The sequence below is a fragment of the Ascaphus truei genome, chromosome 5 (assembly GCF_040206685.1).
Source record: "Ascaphus truei isolate aAscTru1 chromosome 5, aAscTru1.hap1, whole genome shotgun sequence".
NCBI classification, from domain to species: Eukaryota; Metazoa; Chordata; class Amphibia; order Anura; family Ascaphidae; genus Ascaphus; species Ascaphus truei.
The window spans coordinates 139,796,907-139,819,846 of record NC_134487.1 but is presented as its reverse complement, the minus strand read 5'-3'; the positions used below and the strand labels follow the sequence as shown (position 1 = coordinate 139,819,846).

General features: G+C 43.4%; 1 protein-coding gene across 1 annotated transcript in view; it reads left to right on the top strand.

Annotated features, from left to right (window-relative positions):
• Nucleotides 1–3,354, top strand: part of LOC142494677 (uncharacterized) — a 53,621-nt gene extending 50,267 nt beyond the window's left edge. Inside the window, exon 5 of the mRNA XM_075599110.1 lies at nucleotides 3,257–3,354. Within this exon, the coding sequence (XP_075455225.1) occupies nucleotides 3,257–3,354 (98 nt within the window). The remainder of the gene's footprint in view (nucleotides 1–3,256) is intronic.
• Nucleotides 3,355–22,940: the final 19,586 nt, after the last annotated feature.

Sequence of the window (22,940 nt, the reverse complement as noted above, 5' to 3'; positions counted from 1 at the left end):
CTGTTTTAATGTGTATTTTAAAATTCTAGATCAGCCAGAATATGTTCCAAAATGTTCATGATGCTCTACCTCTGGAGTAACTCCTCATCGGGCATGCCAAAATGATTTTTAGCCCTATAGTCATGGTCTTCAGGGTCTTTAGGGTCTTGGTCTATTCTCAATAATAGGATGGTAGCGTCTGTAACAGGTGCTCACCACAAACAGGACAAGACCGCAAGGCTGAGGTGGGGATGTAGATAACCACCGACCTACATCTGTGAAACCAGGTCTGGATTGCAGAGTGAGGGTCGTGTAGCCAGGTCAGGGTAGGAGAGTTCGGGTAGATCAAGGTACTTGCTGTAGTCAGGGGTTGGAGAGTGGAGAGTAGTCGTAATCCATAGCCGAGGTTAAGGAGAGAGTGGGAATCCAGAAGCAAGCCGTGGACCAGGGGTTCGAGAAGGCAGAGGTCCAGGTATGAGTGGAGGTCACAACGAAAGGGCAAGGCACAGCAACAGCAACGAACAAAGTAGCAAGCACAGGTACTGTACATAAACAGGAGCTTATGCTCAGTCAATTGCCTAGGGGCAGACTGAGAATATGAAGGAATGAGAGCCAATGGAAAGACTGCAGAGAGGAAGGTCATTACACATAAGCTGTGTGCTGATAGGAGGTAACGGACTGTGCGGCAGGTAAAGAACAGCTGAAATTGACCTCATCATTACTATTTACAGCACGGCGTGCGGCACGCGACGCCCGCGTCATCAGGGAACCTGTCCCCAAGTTTGCGTCATGGGAGCAGAGCTTGAAGTCCGTCCCTCCAGAGTTCTACCTCCCGGCAGTGTGGCACATTCGCGTGGACTGAGTCTTGCGCGCCTCAGCCATGACAACGCGTCCGGGGTACAGAGTTTAGCCCCAATCCTGACAGCATCTGTGCATTAACAAATCAGCAATGACAGCCATGGCTCCAGAAGATGTATGTTGCAAATGCTGGGATCTTATTGTGTAGTCTAATTTAGTACCTGGTCCCTATATGTGCATAATTAAAAAGGGGTCCTTAATTAAGAACAGCCGTTAATCTAACTCTAAATTTGACACTAACACAATACAGGTCTTATTTAATGTGTGTACACCCATGTTGAGCTTCGTTAAATAAATGAGGAATAGACACGCCTCCACTCTACCTGTTGAACTGTTATATAAACGACCCCCATGCACATTGTCTTTCTAGTTCTGTTGCGTTTAAATATCAGACATTTCCCAGTCTCCTTTGCTAGCTGCAAAACCAGAATCCATAATATTCCACTTCTCCTGTTCATACTCCCTTCTCCTTATTGTGGGCCTCTTATACTCTGTCCTACACCTACCTCAGGGTAGTAAAGCCAAAGTTCAACTCAACAAATCATTACCAATTAGCTATGTTGTTACCTCCGTACACACCCGACAATAAATTTGAATATGTCCTAACTGACTCACTGACTTCAAATTAATCATGAATACCACAAATGTTTTGCCAGATGTACTTGTGGTCAACAGAAGATACATTCTTAATGTTTACGTAACGATTCATCTATTGTATATAATGTATGTCCGTGTCTGTCACCTGTCTCTTGTATTTGCAGTTTTGAAAATATGTTTAATCAAAGTAGCTGGAAAGTTAAACACATCCAACATCCATAAACTTTGAGGGCAAAACTTACTGTATGTATGAATAAATTTTACAAACAGTTGCTTAAACAAATATATGATATTATGTATATTGTCCATCCTCTTTATAAAGTATAGCCAATATACAATATATGTGTGTGTGTGTGTGTGTGTGTGTGTGTGTGTATATGTGTGTATATACTGTATGTGTGTAAATATATTTCTTTATTTTTTATCGTGTAATTATTAACACAATGTTATATGTTTATTTTATTGGTATTCATCATTGCTTCTTCACACACTATTACACATATGTTATTTACACTCATATTTACATACACATTTTGATGTAAATTGTTATTTACAGTTACATGCATCATTCACTTATTTCTATTTTTACACATTTATTCACTTACACTAGTAAATTTTTAAAATTATTTTGCACATATTCTTGTTACATATAGTTAATTCACATGATATATTACACCTACTGTATTATGCTAATCTATTTTCACAATCTCATCACATTACCTAATGAGAACTTATTGTTCAGTTCATCTATATTAATAGTAGTATATATATATATTAATAAAGTATAGCAATTGTATTAATAAATTATAGAAATGTTATAGCCATTTTAATATATAGATTCATGTATAAAATCCATGACTGTATGTATCTGTCAGTGTCCACACGTTTATATTAGTTCATGTGTCTCTTGGTGTATCCAATATTGTTCATCATATTATAAACATTCACTTTACTATATTTACTAATGTTTTATTTGACATGTCCTTAGTTAGATTATTAGTTCATGTGCATTTGTTACTATATTATATATATTTTCATTGGTTCTTTGTTCCCCCCTGCCTCAGTGCATTTCTTTTCATGTTGTGCCAGTTGTTTTATGTCATACATTTTTTAATTACACTTTTTTTGTGTATGTGTAGTTATCCATCCCTTAGCCCGTTCACTTGCAGTCACTCCTACCCACTCATTATGGGTGGTGACTGTATTAACAATTAATCAATCAATTTGGACTATTTAAGGCATGAGTATCACCTCATTCCTTTCCTCTGAAGAAGTCGCAGTGATTTTACGGACGAAACACGTAAGGGTAAAATGGGATTGGCTGTGCCAGGAACTTGTCATACCATTACTCTGCTATTACGGAAAAGAGCTGCGGAACTAGGAGTGCGGTACCACTGTGCCGGGGGCCCGTTGTGTGGACGCACATTATCGGAGGTACCCTGCTGTGGAAGAGGAAGAATACTACACGACTCCAGCTACGAGATTCAGAGCCCCACACCGGCAGGCGAACAACAGGAGGCTTGGTGCTTATGTCCAATGCGCATTTTCTACCAAATTGCTGTGAGTGACCTGATTTTAGCTCGTGTAAATAAAACCTTTTACTATTTACACTATGGAGCCTGCGCTGTCCCTTTTGGTATATACTGCAATACTGCCCTGCAATTGAACACAATATAATTGCCTTTGTAAACTTATAACCTCACTTCCTCTAAACTTTCTATTTAGTAAAAAGAAGAAAAGACGAAAAAAGAGAAACTAAAAATAATTTGTACAGACAATGAACAAATAATATAGGTTTTCTGTAATATTTTTGTGCCTGCAGAAAATGTGGCCATTGTCCACAATGTAACAATGTTGTTAAGACAAAGTTTTTTTGCTAATTTGGGATATGTGTATGACAAACAGACGATTGAAGGGTAGAATAGCTGAAAATAAAAAGGGCATCAGAAAAAATGAAATAAAATATTCCATGGGAAAACATTTTAAGGAATTTACCCATGGAAGTGAAAATAATTTAATAGTGGTTGCATTAGAAAATCTTGTGGCCAGTTCCAGAGAAGGGAATGTTGTAAAGAAGAAAGCACAGAGAGAGAAAAAAGGGGATGTTGGAATAAGACACACTGGAACATAATGATATTAATAAGAATTTCAATTTTAAACCTTGTATTGGTTTGCCCACCTTTTCCTTGTTTTTCATTTGATATACAGTATGCACCTGGATGTTGGTAAATCCTTGTTATAATATTAGAAGTGTAGAGATGGTGAGCGCACATATGAAATAAATGAAATATATAAAAGATATTTAAATAGTCCAATATCTCATACAAACAGAACATCAATAGATCAGTCAATGTATAAGAGCCCAAAGCTCAAGGCAAACACTTAATCAGGGGGTCAGAAAATAGAATATATATAGTATAATAAAAAGTAGCTGTACTCACACAGCCATGTGTGAGCCCCTTCACAGCAATTGGTATCTTTCCACCATCCTCTGGGGAGCAGTAACTTATCACCTATAGTCTACATATCCAATGTGCCAAACCACATTCCAAAAAGTATAGTATAAACGGGAGGTTAAAAAGATGAAAACTTTATTACAAACAACACGGAAGCCTTCAGTATGCAATGCTACAGCACGTAGCCGCCACTTGTGCTCCTGTTGCGGTCCTGCAGTCAGATGCGAGAGCAGGAAGACACCGTGCCGGAGTCCACCAGACGGAGCTGGAGTGTGTTCTTATATGTAAGTGAACACTTACTTTGTTATTTGTAATAAAGTTTTCATCTTTTTAACCTCCCCCTATACCTTTTGGAACGTGGTTTGGGACATTGAACGTCCCAGACTATAGGTGATAAATAGACAGTGCATCCCTACGCTTCTCCCTTTAGGATAGCAATAAATGGGGATAAATAAATATATATATATATATCAACGAAAAGAAAAAGAAGAGCGTCAAGTATACTCAGAACAACTATCAAAGAAAAATATGATTTATTAAACGGCACAAATAATCAAACATAAAATACAAAAAATATTAATACAAACCCTGACATCCTCCTGTGATTGAATATGTATCAGACAGGGGAAATCCCCTATGAAGATACTGATGGACCCCTAATACCCAAGGCAAGGGAAAAAAGCCTATAAGCACAAAATATATGTAAAACAAGGGGTTAACAACCTAATTCATATAAAACCACACAGCAAGCATAGATAACACATGCACCAAATTGCCTAATACATGCTGATGTCAAATACATATGTTATATACATACACCGTAAATGCAGTTGGTATAATCAAGGCAAACCAGGCACAGTACCAAAAAGAAACTAATAGTACGGGATCAACAATGGTTAACAGTTCACATCAGTTACCATAGTCCATGAGACCATCCATGCCACACTGTGATAGTAAAATGTCCAAAGGGTAAAGATCTTCCAATTAAGGGGTCCATCCGCAGGGGAGTCGGTGAAAAACAGGAGCCCCAACACGTGTTTCACCCTTGCTTTATATATATATATATATATATATATATATATATATATATATATATATATATATGGTATGAAAATCTATTAGATAAAGGAAACTTTTGGTTACATCCTTTGATCAAATAATGCCAAGCCTGCTAAGCACGTCAAGGTAAGTCTCTATAGCAGGTCCCTACGCTAAATGCAAACTAATGTTATGTGAAACAAGCTGCATGCTCCTTACATGGAGAAGCGCAGCGATTATATATTTGTTTTACATTTTCTGTTGGGCCGATTTTAATCCTTAGCAGCACGCTCCTAGAGGGCAACACTAATATGGTGTAATTAATATATTTGGCCTATCACCTGCAACAGCTTATTGAGCAGTCTGTGGGAGGCCAGCCCTCCTTCTTCTAGGTATATAATCTCCTAGCAAGGTCCCTGTATTTTACTATTCACTTTACTTGCAGACATGTGAGTATCTGTACTGGTGTATACCAGTTTTTAACTGCACTATGTTATATAAGCATATGCTTGGTTATATTAACCCTTTCACATAACATTAGTTTGCATTTAGCATAGGGACCTGCTATAGAGACTTACCTTGACGTAGTTAGCAGGCTTGACATTATTTGATCAAAAGATGTAACCAAAAGTCTTCTTTATCTTATAGATTTTCACACTATTTATATATATATATATATATTTATCCCCATTTATTGCTATCACAAAGGGAGAAGCGCAGGGATTCACTGTCTGTTTTTCACATTTGTATGGCCAATCCCTTCGCCAGCTGCATGCTCCTTACATAGAGAAGCCATATTTGTTTTATAGGTGATAAATGACTGCTCCCCTGAGGATGTTGGAAAGATACCAATTGTTGTGAAGGGACTCACACATGGCCGTGTGAGTACAGCTACTTTTTATTATATATATTCTATTTCCTGACCTCCTGGTTAAATTTTTGCCTTGACATTGGACTGATCTATTGATGTTCTGTTTGTAGGAGATATTGGACTATTTAAATATCTTTTATATATTTCATTTATTTCATATGACTGAGTCTGAGATGGGAGGAGATTTTTTTCCTGTGTGGATATACCAAAGTTTACTAGTAACTATAGTTCGATAGTTTATTAATACAGTACTATTAAGTAACTGTCTGTTACTATTATAAATATAACACCGCCCAGTGTCTACACACACCAGTTCACCACCTCACCCCACTAGTTAATATTACAGAAGTGTATATAACTACTACTAACCGTACCAATAGCTGTAGTATAATGTATAACAACATTAATTGAATAACAAGTTGTGAATGTAACACAAAAGCGCACCGAGGGTCAAGATTGAATTAAAACAAGTTAATAATAATAACAGTAAAAACTTACATATAAGGGTAAGTACATCCAGTAGAAAGGTGCAGAGGAAACAGTCCTGGTGGTGTCCTGGGCATAGAGAGATGGTGCAGAGGCTTACAAGGTAGACCCGCGCGCTGGGGCTGCCTGGCTCGGCACCATGTTGTTCTTACTTCCGGGTTGCGGCACTCGCAGGACCCGTGAATAGTAGCCCGCCTCAAACGCCGGTTCCCCAGAGAAACTCACTCCGGCGTGCCGAAGTGTCTCTGGTTGTTAGTGGGACAGCTGGGGCTTGGTACACCAGTGGGCTGACTTCTAACTGCACCGGGAGATGAAGCACAACACTGTGTGAAACGCGTTGCGAAAGCCCTACGGTGCAGTTAGAAGTCAGCCCACTGGTGTACCAAGCCCACTGCTGCTGATGCTGTTTCTGCTGCTGCTGCTGCTGCTGCTGACTGAGTTGACTGACTTGCCAATGTCCATGGCAAGATACTTCCACTACCATCAACTAGTGTCCACTACACTCACTGACTTAACACTGTCACTCACTTGCACTGCCAGTGGCTTATTGTATGTGTCCCCACCGATAACACTCCACCACCACCGTCATCATTATCTCATAGCTAAAGATTGAAAATGGCATCCTATGTTATTTTTACCATCTACTGGGGGCCAAACAAGCCCGCTTGAAACTGCCGTGCTGTGTAAGGCTGTGCCACACCATAATATCTAGGTTGGAATTGGCACTGCAAGCAACTACCAGCAACCATTATGTAACATCTTGGTTGGCCCAGTGCTTAGTTGTTTAATATTTGTATGTGATATAACTACTGTTTCACCTCTCTCACTAACACACAGGAGGAAGGAAGGAAGGGACCAAGGACACACATGTATTTTTTTTTTTTTTTTAATTTTGTTCTCACTTCTCAATAATTATTTTTACCCTGTGAAATAAACTCTTGTTTGAGTGTTATCTATGTGAATCATTAACCCATCCACTTCAACATGGATAGTAGCAGTGAGTTAGGATGAAGTATGACTCTTAAGGAAAAATTCAGTAACGACGATAAGTAAATAATATATACAGGGGTCCCAAGCACACAATAAAGGAATAAAGACAAAATCTGTCAACAAGAGGATCAATGTATTGAATGTAATAGCAGCCACAAAATCAGCCCTGGCATAGGGTCTGGAGAGTACATCTTGTGGAGGAAAACAGTAGAGGTTACCCCTTGTTCCCGTGCACCATATCATTTACTTTCCATACGGATTTGGTTGTGGAGTGCTACCTAGCACACATACTTAACGATAAGTAAATATTACAACCGGTCAGAGAGGCTGACTATCTGATATAAATATAATATAGCTAAGCTTTGCAGCTGCAGAATTAGGTATGGCCATGGACTGATGCAGGGGGGCGCAAACGTTTTTCCTGTGCCCCCCACTAACCCTCACTTACCTGCGCTCCAGCGTCATGATGTCACATTGCCATAGCAACGCAGGAAAGAAGCCGCCGAAGCCAAGGTAAGTAGGTTTACAGAGGCCCTGCAACTCCCCCGGCACTTGATTTAAGTGCCTTCGGGAAGCGCGCGGGGCCCCTGTAAACCCCGTGCCCCCCGCCGGCAGTCTCGCACCCCCCTGGGGGTCGCGCCTCCCAGTTTGCGCACCGCTGGACTGATGCAACACTCACTGACTTAACACTGTCACTCACAGGCAGCGCCAGTGGCTTGTTGTTTATTCAAACTGTTAAAAATCAAAACAGCAAAAATTCCCACTCAAACTTAAGTGCTGTCATCCAGCATTCAGCATTTCACACCACAGTTGGATGTGTCTCTCTCTCTTTCTGCTGTCTTCGCTGCCTCTGTACTCCTGGATGAATCCCCTCACGCTGAAGTGGAGCCTCTGGATCGCGTGCGAGCGCTGGTTCACTCACCTATTTACTTCCGGCTTCGCCGGGTTGATGCTCCGTTGCGATGGAGTAGATACAGGGAGCTACAGCAGATAGTCAGGATCCTTCGGGTGCACTGATCTTCAGCGGGAGATCGCCCCGCTTCAGATCAGTGCACCCAAAGGATCCTGACCATCTGCTAATTTGTGTAATTAAGCATAAGTACAGGTATGAATGCGTAGGTGTATTTGTATGTGATTTAGTGTAGATGTACAGTATTATAAGTTTTTTTTGGTTTGCATGCATATGTTTTGTCTGTGTATGCAATAAAGGCTTTATGCGCCGCCCCTCCTTTGTGACGCTAAACCAAATAATGGAGACCACACAATGTTGGAAGAAAAGGTCACAGCTTTATTTTAACATCCGCTGTTAAAATCCTACAGTCTGCCCGCCAGTCAAGCATGCTCCATGCAAAATGGGGGGGAGATCTTTGCCCAGCGGCCAGCGATTGGCCGCGCTCCCTCCCTCCGCCCGTAGCATGTGAATGGGGGGGAGATCCTTGCCCAGGCAGCCAGCAATTGGCCCGCTCCCTCCCCCCGCCCAAAGTACTGTAAGATGGGAGGGGGAGATCCTCATTCAGCCAATGTTGGGCTGCTTCCCTCCCCCTCCCGCCCCTAGGGTCAGCTTAGGCCCAGCCCTAAAGCTGGCGCCCAGCCTTTTACCAGCATTGATTGGGCATAGGCCGGCCTGGCCCTAAAGCCGGCGAGCTGTTCTAGGGGCTCCAGCTGAGGGACGGACCCTAAAGTCCTCACCCTTTCTCCGTCTCCTGAGCTTGGCTGGCGCGGCAGCTCCGCTGTGACGAGGAGACAAACTGCTCCTGTGTGATACAAATCATGTTAATATAACAATCCAACAGTTTAATATAATAGCAAAACATTGGGGATGGGTGGGTGGGAATTCCGTTAGCTCTGTCTCTCTCCCCTGGGGCCCCACTCTTTATACCCTCTCCCCCCTCCCCCTGCATGGGAGGGGACAAGCAGCCTTCCCACTCCGTAGGGGAAGGGGGAGGCGAGGTTAGCCGACCCCCCCCAGCTCTCGCCAATCAGGACGTCGCAGCCCTTAAGGAGCCTACGACCCCATGCTGGGGCCTCTGCCTCTTCATTTGTTTTCAGGAACCAGTCAGGCAATTGTCTTATCGTAATTCAATTATATAATTTCCTTTTTTTACCTACTTTCAATGATACTGTATTCTGCACTGACACACTGAACCCAGGTACTGATTGCAAACAGCACACTATAGTATTCATCCTGAATGAGAGGATTTGCTGAAGAGAGGAATGCAGGCTCCTTAATCCTTTTCTGATGGCAGTTCGCCATTTTAACTAACTCTGCGTGCTGATCTTTTCCTCCCTCCGATGATCACAAAAGGGATTGCCACTTTGGTATGTTTGCAGAAGAGGCCCTGGTTCAATTTCTCTTGCTTACTCCTGCTGCGCCTCCTTGCACCTGCCTATGGCCAGAGAAGGAAGTGCCAGTAGAGCAAATGCTCAGCTTTCTCTCCATCCAACATCTGCTCCAGAAAACTAAGGAAAACCTTTTAGAGAGCAGGGATGAGGGTTAAGAGGAAGTTACTTCTAAGATACTGTACTATGGGCATTAGTTATACCTAGGGAATATGTATGACATTGATCAGTGAAAGCCATCAGGAACACATGGGATATTTGTATTTTATTATTTCTTTTTTTTTTTACCAGGAATAAAAAGGTTACTTGAGAGTTTTAACAGGACACTGGGTACGAAGGAGCAGTGTGATAGAGAACAGGGGTGCGCAATCTGGGGAGTGAGATTTTTTTTGGGGGGGAGGGGGCACAGTGTTTACAGAGGCCCTGTGCTCCTCCCCAAAGCATTTAAATGAAATGCCGGGGGACTGCGCGAGGCCTCTGTAAGTTCTCTTACCTTGTGTCCGATGCCGTGTCGCCATGGCAACGCGATGTTACATGACCCTGCGGCATCATTTGACGCCGGAGACAAGGTAAGAGGGGCAGGGGGGGGGGGGGGAGTAGACAGGGGGAAAAGTTTGCGTACCCCTGATATAGAAGAAAGGTAAGAGGATCAGAGAGAGAAAAACATCAAGTTCTATTCAACGATCTTATAACCTTCTGTAGTAAGGTGTTGAAATGTAAAGATTAATTCAGTGACATTTAGTTGGTTGGAGCTTCATTTTTAGGGTGTTATTCATTAAGTTGATTACAGGTTAATGATCCAGCGTTAATTGCTTTTGACTTGGCTGGATCTGTTGCATTAACCTGTAATGGACCTAAATAGATATCATTAAATTATGCTCTACTAATGTCTCTCCACTCTCATGACCCGTGTTGGTGAGTACGGGTGTTTGTATATGCGATAGCAGGCATGTGCCTCATGCACAGATTTGCAGTGTACTGATACTGTTTCTTTCATTCATGTGAATGTAAGCACTTTTACAAACTGTCACAGCAGAGGTTTTGTCATCTGACATTTACCGATATTCTACAGTGTTTACATGGTCTCTTTTGCAACCTGCCAGATGAGAGTAAATTATCACTAGTCCTATCGTAGTCACAATCTCCAAATCCATAATAGAATTGAAATGAACTCTCAGATGCTCAATGATTTCCAATTATATCTCCTGGGGGGCAGAGGTGGAGGTAATGAATGAGTAAAAAGCCAAGAAAGGCTCAAGTATATAGTTACGTAGACTGGTTTCCTCACAGATTGTGCAGAGCAAGCAAATTGAATATTGTCCATAGTAGGAGTGTGAGAAACAATCATTCAGACCTCCCATACAATACATGTCTTTGTCTAATCATTACTAACACAAACACATAACACTCCTGTCCTAGGAAAGAATTCATTTTAATTTATTTATTTGGCCTTTTCTTTTTGGAGACATAGGCACATTGCGGCTGTTAGTCTTTCCATAGCCTGACATGGGATATTAAATCCGATATTTTACAGTTAGGTTTCCTTACAGAAGCGACCACATGTCTGTAAATGCAACAGCCAGCGGACCTCCAGCAGCTAAAAGGTTAATAAGTTGCCTGAACCCCTAGTGCACAATGCTTGTCATTTTTATCATATATAAGGCAGGATTGAAGGCACATTTTTGTTTTTTAACAAGTTTGGATTTGCAGTTGTGGAGTGAATAATGTGAGACAGCTGAAAGAACAGCTCCAACTCACAGTGACATCAATTATTGTGGTGCCTTAAATCTGCAGACCAAGCAATATCCTACAAGTGTGCGTTAAAAAAAAAAATCAGTTCTGCACTATGAGAAAATATTTGTTTATTAAACAACTCTGAATTACATTTTTAATGTATTGTAATGTAACAAGCCTTTTTTGTTTCTAAAGCAACCATTTACAAGTCACAGATACTACTGTAAGTCAATACTACTCTGCAGTCATTTTGCTAACCCCTGAGCCGAATCTTCACTGATCGATCACAGGAGAACGGATCGATCAACAACTTAACTAATTACTTATCATTATGTGGATTGTATTGATGCACATATTAAAGGGGGGAAATAAAAAAAAAACATCAGCTTGGACTGCTGCTTTCAATTTCAGGGGATTATTCATTACACTGCAATAGTGCAGATCGGGGCACTATCACACCAAAACTCCAACTGAAGTCAAAGTCAAAAGAAGAAATAGCCAACAAAAAAGTAAATAAAACCAATTAAAACAATGCAAACTGGAAATTAAGTTAACGTGTTTTTTATCCTCTTTGAAAATGTAAAGCCATGCAAGATTACCATTGGAGGAGATGTATAATTAGATTGTAAGATCCTCGGAGCAGGGACTCCTCTTCCTTAATGTTACTTTTACAGTTTGTCTGAAGCACTTATTCCCATGATCTGTTATTTATATTATTTGTTATTTACATGATATGTATTACTACTGTGAAGCGCTATGTACATTTATGGCGCTATATAAATAAAGACATACAATACAATACAATCTTGTTTGGTCTGTTTTGGATTTGGTTTTACCAACACTTATCAAAAGAGTTTTTATTTTTGGTTTATGGAGAAATGTGAATTTGAGGCAAAAAATTATAATGTAATATTATCCATGTAATCTGGAGCTGTTTTTTGCTTCCTATGGGTGTGTAACGCTCGCGCTGCCCACAAACAAGACAAGACCCTGTCACTAAGGTGGGAAGGTATTACACCCCACACCCGCAGCAGCGGAGGCGTGCCTGGAAGGCGGATAGTTTAGCGTAGCCGGGTCTGGGTTGAAGAGTGTAGAAGATGCGGTACACTTGCCGAGTTCCGGGATTGGAGAAGACAGGATAGTAGGTGTCCGTAAACCATGGTCTGGGATTGGAGAGAGCAGAGTAGTCCGAGTCCGTATGCCATGTTCAAGGGTACGAGAGATCGCCGTAGTCGAGGGTATGCCAAAATCCAGAAGAGTCCACAACAAGCCGAGTCGGTACACAAGAGGTTAACTGCAAAGGTGACAGAGTACTGCACAACAGAAGTGAGATTCATGAGGCTAGATATGATTATGCTGAGCAAGGCATGGAAGGGATCAGGAAGTATTTACAGACAGGGCTAACCAATGGGAACAGGAGGTGGAGCGGAGGCACGGACCCAGCGGAGCTGGGATAGGCTGGAGGCAACAAGGCAGGAAGGAGAGACTTGCCATGCAGCTGGGGATCGTCGCACATCATCGCATGTGCGCGACGCGCTGGGGAGATGTGCGGCGCGTGCGGGAGGCGGTACCAGGTTCCGTGCGGCAGCTAGAAGAGCTGCGGGTGTGCGCACGCGCTCTGTAATGAGAGCGGGGCAGCGCGCATGGGCAGGAACAGTGGCCGCGGCGGCAGCAGCAGGTAAGGCGGGAACACACCACAAAGGACGTGTTCCCCAATTCCTTACTGTATGTAAGTATACTATTTGCAAGCGATTTATCAAAAATAATGATGATCATAATAAAAAAAAATGTGGTTTATGCCTGTTTCCAGCCCTGCAAAGTTCAAGATAAGCACAACATTTAGAAATATTTAGGAATATTAGTGCATAAAGCATTCGCGTTGTGGTCTTGAGTACTTGTCCTTTCATGCAGCAAAAATGGTCTCAATGGGCTGCTATGACAGCAGTCACAAAAAACTGTTACTGTATTTACATATGTAGCCCTGTGTAAAATTGAGTTACATGCCTTTCTCATTCTATGCTGCAATTCCTGCTAGGAGGGCAGGTTTGCCAGAAGTCATCATGGAGGTTTGCCCTCAACCCCCTTGTGATGTGTAAGGTGTAGAAAAGGAAGTGACAGCATACTCTGTTTCCACTGTTAGTGACACAGAGGTGGGTCTTCTGGAACCTATACACATCACTATACGCATCACTCCCTATACGCGAACCTATACGCATCACTTCCTAAAGTTAGTGTGTCAGATCAGATCCAGACAGTTCAAGTGTCTGGTACAAGAGCTGTGAGTCTGTGCAGCTCCAGTGGCAGAGTGACAAGCTGACCCCACACTGTGTCCAGGGCTCTGGCACAGATGATGGCCCTCCCTTAGGGGAGAGGTAGCAGAAATATACCTGGTTGAGTAAATAGTCAGGAGGGAACTTCCTTATGATGTGCAGCTATATGATGTGCGGCTAAGTACCGGCCGCTATGATGGGCAGTCTGCCATGCCTGATGAAAATAAAGATGCCCTTGATTGAAAAACCCTTCTTGCCTGTGATTGGAGTTAATCAGGAAGACGATGCACCCAGGAGTTCTCTTCCAGAAACTCCTCCCTGCTATCGTGGGGATCTGGAAGGGATGGAGGCACTGTACCAACTGTGAGTAGAACTCAGCACTACCTCATACGCCTGTCATGGTGAAATCCCCACTACCAACGAGCTGGAGACTCAGGAGTCCTGTGAGCAGCAGGTGCACCACACTACACTGAGATGTAACTGGGGGCAGATTGTGCACATAGGGGCCCATATGAGATTGGGTAGGCCTTGTACCGTTACACATAGATACATCTTTCAGGGTAAAAAAAAGGATACGTTTGTGGCTGACAATGCGGTACAAGTGCCGGCTTGTTTGGGACCAACAAAATGTGTAAATGCTAAAAAAAACTAGGGAAATTATGACACCGGCAAGTTGGCAACTGGCAGTGATGACAGCAGTGTTGTGGGTGCTGATGGTGGTAGTGATATGTCATGGGCAGGATGGCACTGGTGACATATTAGTCACACAAATATACCACGGGAAGGGTTGGGGAGGGGAAAGGAAGAAAGAAATTAACCCCAGCTCAGCTAAGTAATGTGTAAATGATAGATGAGTAGAGATAAGGTGCTGGGCTGAGAATTGTATCAACAAGTATACTAAAGAGAAAGAACTCAGTTCAAAATAGCACTCAGTTATCCAAGAATGTATGATGTAATGATTAGAAATTAATCTTTATTTAAATAATAATTAAAATAAGTGGTGCATCAAAAATAGACCAAACAAGGCGATGTACAGAGGGGCTTTATAGCTCTGTATATAGAGGCAATATTTGTACCGGCTATTGTGTAGTGTAAGTCGGCATTAGTAATATCCTTTAGATCAGATAAGAGGTATATATATAAGGACAGCTTGGAAATTCAGTCTAAACCAAATTGGCAAAGTGGTTTAGAATCTATAGCCAGTTTGTGGATTGCTGAACTTACCTTGACGTGGTTAGCAGGCTTGGCATTTTTTGGTCAAAGGATGTAAACCAAAAGTCTCCTTTATCTTATAGATTTTTACTATATATATATATATATATATATATAAAAAAGTGCGTCTTAGAATTGAGAAAATAGGGTAAATATATATATATATATATATATATATTTACCCTATTTCCTCAATTCTAAGACGCACTTTTTTTCCGATTTTCACATGTCTGAAATCGGGGTGCGTCTTAGAATCGATGTATTAAAATGATATATTTTTTAAAGTGTCTACAGTACTAACCCCCTCTTCACTTAACATGTTTCAGGAGAGGTCCCATATGAGGGGATGACGAAGTGTGCGGCGGCGGCAGGAGAGGTCCCACGTCTGCAGATGGTTGAAGATGGTCAGCGGGCGGGAGTGTGGTAGCGGCGGCAGGACAGGTACCAAGTATGCAGGTGAATGAAGATAAGAAGACAGCGGGTGTGCGGTGGCGGCTAATAGATCATAATAGCAGGAGCAAAGCGGCATAGGGGAACGGCTTGGGAGGTGCACTCTGTAACACCGGAAGTTGACCCGTGTCTGACTTCCGGTTACAGTGTGCACCTCCCAAGCCGTTCCCCTATGCTGCTCTGCTCCTGCTCAGCTCTCCTGCTATTATGATCTCCTGCCGCCGCACCCCACCGCACGCTCGTTGTCTTCTTATATTCATTCACCTGCAGACTTTGGACCTGTCCTGCTGCCGCACACCCACCCGCTGTCCATCTTCAACCATATGCAGACGTGAGACCTCTCCTGCCACCGCCGCCTTCATCCTCCGCTGAGATTGGACCTCTCCTGAAACATGGTAAGTGAAAAAGTAATTTTCCTCGATTGTAAGGGCCAAATCGATGGTGCATCTTACAATCGAAGGCGTCTTACAATCGAGGAAATACGGTATATATATATATATATGTATGTATGTATATATATATATACTGTACATATTGGCCATACAAAGGCAGGGATTCACTTTCTATTTTTCACATTTGTATGGCCAATCCCTTCGCCAGCTGCATGCTCCTTACATGGAGAAGCGCAGAGATTATATATTTGTTTTACATTTTCTGTTTGGCCAATTTTAATACGTAGCAGCATGCTCCTAGAGGGCATCACTATTAGGGTGTAATTAATATATTTAGCCAATGACCTGCAACTGCTTATTGGGCAGCATGTGGGAGGCTGCACTAGGTTATATAAGCATATGCTTGGATATATTAACCCCTTCTGGGTTTTTTTCACATAACATAAGTATGCATTTAGCGTAGGGACCTGCTATAGAGACATACCTTGACGTGGTTAGCAGGCTTGGCATTATTTGATCACAGAATGTAAACCAAAAGTCTCCTTTATCTTATAGATTTTTACACCATTTCTTAATATATAAAATCGAAAGGTTAGAGCTATCTGCGGTGAATCTGATTGGTGGCTCTGACGTCACCCAACTGCCACTCTCTTCTCCCTCGGCCACACACACACACACACACACACACACACTCCCCCCTCCCTCCCCGGCGCTCACTCACCTCCCTCCCAGGTGCTCACTTGCCTCCCTCCCCGGCGCTCACTCACCTTCCTCCCCGGCGGTCACTTCCCTTCCTCCCCGGCGGGGGAGCAGGCAGCCTCGCCGAGTGGCTAAGATGGCGGCGCTCGGAAGGACCCCCTTCCTCCTGTAGCTGCCTCGCGGCACCGAGTGCCTAAGATGGCGGCACTCGGAAGGACTCTCCTCCCTCCCCGGCGCTCACTTCCCTCCCTCCCCGGCGCTCACTTCCCTCTCTCCCCGGCGGGGGGACAGGCAGGAGGCAGGCAGCCTCCGGAAGGACCCCCGCTCCCGGCACTCAACCACTTCCCCTCACCGCCCAGAGCACCCTCTCTACGGCTCACCCCCCGCCCCCACACGCCGCTACCCCGGTCAACATCCCCGAGGAGCAGGAGGAGGACGGCAGGGAGTTGCGGCTGCGCAATAGCTCCTTTGTGCCACCGGGAGTCACCGGAGGCCACGAGGGGGGAGAGAACCACTGGCAGGCCGAGGAACGCGGCATGCTGCCAGGTGAGGAAATGCAGGGGGAGGAATCCATGCCTTTGACACCCCCCCTGCCTTTGACGCCCCCCCTGCCTTTGACACCCCCCGCCTTTAACGCCCCCCCCTGCCTTTAACGCCCCCCTCCCCTGCCTTTGACACCCCCTGCCTTTGACGCCCCCCCTGCCTTTGACGCTCCCCCTACCTTTGATGCCCCCCCCTGCCTTTGACGCCTCCCCCCTGCCTTTGACACCCCCCCGCCTTTGACACCCCCCCGCCTTTGACGCCCCCCCCCCGCCTTTGACGCCCCACCTGCCTTTGACCCCCTCCTGCCTTTGATGCACCCCCCTGCCTTTGACGCCCCCCCTGCCTTTGATGCCCCCTCCCTGCCTTTGACGCCCCCCCCTGCCTTTGACACCCCCCCTGCCTTTCACGCCCCTCCCTGCCTTTCACGCCCCCCCCCTGCCTTTCACGCCCCCCCCTGCTTTTCACGCCCCCCGTCCCCTCCCTGCCTTTAACGCCCCCCGTCCCCTCCCTGCCTCCGGGCAACGCCGGGTATATCAGCTAGTATATATATATTCCCCATTTATTGCTATCCCAAAGGGAGAAGCGCAGGGATTCACTTTCTGTTTTTCACATTTGTATGGCCAATCCCTTCGACAGCTGCATGCTCCTTATATGGAGAACCGCGGAGATTATATATTTGTTTTACATTACTTGCTGTGTGTGTGTTGTTCTATAGGTATTTGTTTCACACTCCCACCCCAAACTCCATAAGCCACACTATGGGTTTTTTCCAGTTGTTTTTGCTTGGTGCTGATTGGCACCAAAACTTGTTTTACCAACAGCGAAAGACCGAGCATTTCAGAAGAAGCAAAAGTTCGAGGTACTGTACATAATGTGACTTTTGAGCTGACACCTTGGCAACAAGGAGTTCTTGGCAGGTATTTAGATTTAATTGATGCAAATAACATACGGAAACTTTGATAGATGGCATTATAACTTTGCGGTGAGCAACCACTCCTATAACCACTTCCCAAATGATTTACTGGAAGTGGAGCAAAATTATACAAAGGGGTTAATTCATTAAGGTGCGATAGTGCCAATTTGGCATTAGTGCACCAAAACTCCCATTGACCTACAGTAAATGGGAGATTTCGTGCCGTAGTGCAGGATCAGCACTATCGCACATTAATGAATTACCCCCAAAGTGTATTTGTACATTGATCCACACAGATACAACATACAAAAGGTATTCTCTACATTAATTTAACACTGTGATTCCCATTTGCAATCTATTATACATAACCCTGTAAAATGCAAGGAGTGCTTCCTCTCATCATTGGCACGAGTGAGAGGCTAGGAGCTCTATGCATCAAGGCAAAGTGGTGCAGTTTGTTGGCCAATAGATGCATCATATGTATCAAAGAAAAATATCCTAGTGCTTTTCCTATGATACGTTCTATACTGTATGGTGGAAATTATTTGGCACAGAATCGTACCACTTTTGCCTTGACACTTGGGCACCTACGAACTAAGATTTTACTTATATAAATTTAGTGAAATGAATCTCCATGTGCGGTGCTACAGGAATTCTTTAGTCAGGTCATGTTCAAGGAAATGATATGTAGAATTCCTTAAGTGAAAATCAGGATGAAGTCCGTATATAAAACTTCAATTCTAGACCAAATATTGAGTATACTGAGATAGAAACCAACTGGAGCCCTGCATTACGGCAGGGCAGCATATGGGATCATATAAAACCAGCAACTCTAGATCCGAATATTAAACAGTTAAAGCAACTTCCATAGGCAGTAAGCCAAAGTGAGGAAATAACAGCTGTACTCACGGACCGCTTCTGTTGATTGAAGCGATAGAATTCATCCCTGCGTGTGTCCCGTCGAGTCAGATCCAAAATAGTAAAGAGAAAAAAACATGGAGCTCTGCAAAAATCAAAGAGAACTGGAGGCCGGATCAAAGGTGAATAAATAAAAAATATATATTGACACATAATGCCCATTGGGAAGCTGAAATAGCACTCTGACGCGTTTCTCACCCTGACTGGCGCTTTGTCGAAGATAAAGATTAATTTTGCAATTTTTTTACAATGATATTCCCCTTTTATATAGATATTCAATTTTCACTTTAAAGTAGTTTACTCTTTATTTTATTTTTATATTCTACGTTGTTGAGATATTTTTACGGTTACCTCTAGTTTTTTGGGAGCCTTTACTGGACTTCGCGTTGTCCGGTCTGTTTCTTATAGCCCTTATACAGTACACGCTACATTGTGGTATATACTTTTATTTTCCCTCAATTGCCCACTATAGTTTGTCCACGTGGGGTGTGTCTTCCCTATCCTTGTCCCTGCTAGCATTTGTCTTATACAGTGATTAACATCTTATTGTCTCATTTTCTATATAGTTCTATAATATATAATCTTTTAATATTTAGGTTCTTTTTTATTATATGTATTTTGCACTGTTTATTTTTATTTCTGTTTTGTTTTAAACTTATGGATTTGTTCTGTATTATTTTTACTATGCACCAGCTTGATCCTATTAGCTCTTTAATCACATTTCTTGCCTATAAGTCGTTGTTTTTTGACGTTGCTTAGCAACATGGGGATATTTATACTACCTGTATTAGCTACCTCATCATCCTTTGATAAAGTCGCTTAATGTGACGAAACGCGTCAGGACTCCTCCCTCTGACACTACGTCATCACTGGGTGTATGACAGTACTGCCAACAGTAATATAGAAGGGTGCAGTAGTGCCTGGCTTGAGATAAAGTATGAGGAGATCCATTTTTGACATGTTAAGTTTGAGTCGGCAGAGGGCCATACAGGATGATATAGCGGATAGACATTCAGAATCTTTGGTCTGTACAGCAGGTGTAAGGTCAAAGGTTGAAATGTAAATTTGTGTGTCATCAGCATAGAGGTGATATTTAAATCTAAAAGATGTGATAAGGTCAACTAGAGAGTGTGCAAAGAGAAAAGAACACGTCCCAGGACAGACCTCAGGGGTACGCCCACGAAGAGATCAACAGAGGAGGAGGTGTTGACAAACGAGACACTGAAAGTACAATGGGAGATGTAAGAGGAGATCCAGGATAGAGCTCTGTTACGGATACCAAGAGTATGGAGAATGTGAAGGAGAAGAGGGTGGTCCACAGTATTTGTGCTGCAGAAAGGTTGGCTAGTATGAGGAGTGTAAAGGCCTCTGTCTTTGGCAGCATGGATGTCATTAGTTATTTCAGTGAAGGCCGTTTCTGTGGAATGACCAGTACGGAAAACAGATTGTAGACGATTTAGGAGAACATAAGTGGTGAGAAAATGGAGCAAGCAAGAGAATACAAGGCGTTTATAGAGAAATGGCAAGAGGAAGACAGGGCGATAATTAAAGAGGTAGGGTAAAGCTTACTGTTTTTGAGTAAGGGTATACATGTAGCATGCTTGAATGAGGTGGGAAAGGAAGCAGAGTACAGTAGGGGAAGAAGTTGAAAATATGTGTGTGTGAAAATTAGAATAGGAGGGCGAGGTTTGAGGAGATGGGATGGAATGGGGTCAAGAGGGCAAAGGGGAGAGGAGATCAGCAGCGACAAATCCTCCTCAGTGACAGAAGTGAGAGAGTCATGGAAGGCAGGACAGTTAGGAAGAGGTGTACATTTTTTGGGCCCCCTGCAAAAAAAGTCAAGGGATCCCTAAATTAAAAAAAAATGTTTCCACTGGGGTCCCCGTGTCAGTGGTCTTGTGAGCACCTCCCCGCTCTTACACACCACCTTGGTCTCACATCCTTAGTCCCCCATGTATTTCTCTTCCTCCTGTACACTCCCCTCCATGTATTTCTCTTCCTCCTGTAGACTCCCCTCCATGTATTTCTCTTCCTCCTGTACACTCCTCTCCATGTATTTCTCTTCCTCCTGTAGACTCCCCTCAATGTATTTCTCTCCCTCCCCCACACTCCTGCAATGATTTCCTTCCCTCCTTTCCCTCCTTGCCCCCTTTCCCTCCTTGCCCCCTTTCCCTCCTTGTCTCACTCCCTTTTGCTCACACCCTTGTCTCACTCCCTTTTGCCCTTTCTCCCTCTGCCCCACCTCCTCTATCTCTCACACAACTCCACACACACTCAATTTCCCCCCTCCCACACACACACACACAGCTCCACAAAAGTTTTTTTAGTGAAAACCAGGTTCAGGTAGGGGCCGTCCTTATGGGTACTGCTGCAGTCCATTGGTGAAAGTCAAAAGAAGAGGTTAGAGAGAGAAAGCGGGAAGTCCAAGGACGAGAGGGGTCATCAATATGACAATTGAAGTCACTAAGGAGAAGAAAAGGGAAGTCAGAGGAGAGAATGAAGGAGAGCCAGGATTCAAAATGAGAGAGAAAGACAGAAGGGGAATGAGTAGAGGTAGGTGGGTGATAGATAACGCCATGTGGTGAGGGAGAGGAGAGAAATGCGGGACAGTGTGAGCCTCAAAGCAAGGAAAAGATAGAGAGGGAGGATTAGGTCCGGTAGCAGCAGATTGAGAAGAGGAGCCCCACACCTCCACATCTGCTATTGGGGCATGGAGTTTGGGAAAAAGAAAGGCCACCATAAGAGAGGGCAGCTTCTAATGCAGAGTCAGACTCAGTGAGCCAAGTCTCTGCTCCTTTTTTCTATAACTCAGTGGGTGAAAAATAAGTCATGCATAGAAAGGAACTTGTTAGAAAGGGACCGAGCGCTCCAAAGGGAACAGGAGAAAGGGAGAGGGGAGGGAGGATGACAGGGGATGGGTGTGAGGTTAGAGGGGTTTGCACTACGAGTGTGGAAGGTGAGGTCGAGAGTAATTTGCGATTCTTAGTACATAGGCCCTAAAGAGCACATTCAGTCCTTCAGAGCAGTATCACCATAATCTTACAACGCAGCATCAGGGACATATACTTCTAACTGCCTACTAAGTAACATCTGGCACACATCCCTTTTCAAAAAGACAAATTGGTTTTCTCAATGAACTAATATTGACGCACATACCTTTCATCACTCAGCTCAGACCCCTCAGGTACACATCCTGCCATACAGATACCAAGGAAATAGTAAACACATGCTGGACACTGACCCAATATATTTATAACTTTGCTGGTATAACAAATGAGTCACACTTCCAGCAAGCAATGAACTTCCTTTTTTTATGTAGTGTTGCATTAAAATCAACCTTATTATTTTTGAAGTCTCCAAAGTTTAGCTAACAGTTGCCATGTGTTGTCCTTGTTATGTCAAAATTACACTTTGGTGTGAATAAAGAAGTGCTGGCCTAATTACTACCCCCAAAATGAGATGTAGTTATATAAATATCACACCTTAAGATAGTGGTAAGATCCTAATTAGGTTCTCTGAGAGTACCTGACGCATCTTTTGATTTACATTTCTATGCTACGTAATACGGTGTTTAAGACTGTTTTGATATGGTGCTACAGACACAGTACATTTATTAGTGAGATAGGCTGCAGTCTAATCAGGAATCATGTAAAATGATGAGTCATATGCATAAAGAGATAGATACAGTACATGGATATATCATGGTGTCGTAAGTGCCTGACCATGTTACCTACCATTGTAAAGAGCTTACAGTATTCCATTACTTTTACTGCATAGCTATGCTCTATGGAACCTTTAGCTCAGAGGTGGGCAACCTATTTTTCAATGTAGCCACAGGTGTGGCGAATGAGACGTGAAAATCGCCACGCCATGCTTTTCGTTTACTTGCGTCACTACAAATTTTAGCTACGAAAAAAAATAACAGTTCAAGGTCGGGTCTAGAATCGAACTGAAGGCAGAGGGGAGTTTTGGATGGCTGTGTTGCATCAATGACTCATTCAGAAACCGGAAACCAGCACACGCCGTCAGGAAAAAGTTTACTTTACTGTGGGAGCTGGCAAACTCAAATTCACCGCACTTTCATGGCCAATTCGCCACTTGTGGCGATTGGTTACAGGGTTGCCAACCTCGGCTGTAGATGAAGAGGGTACAAACTGAGGCATTTAGGTGATAGATATTTGTTCTGTCATAACC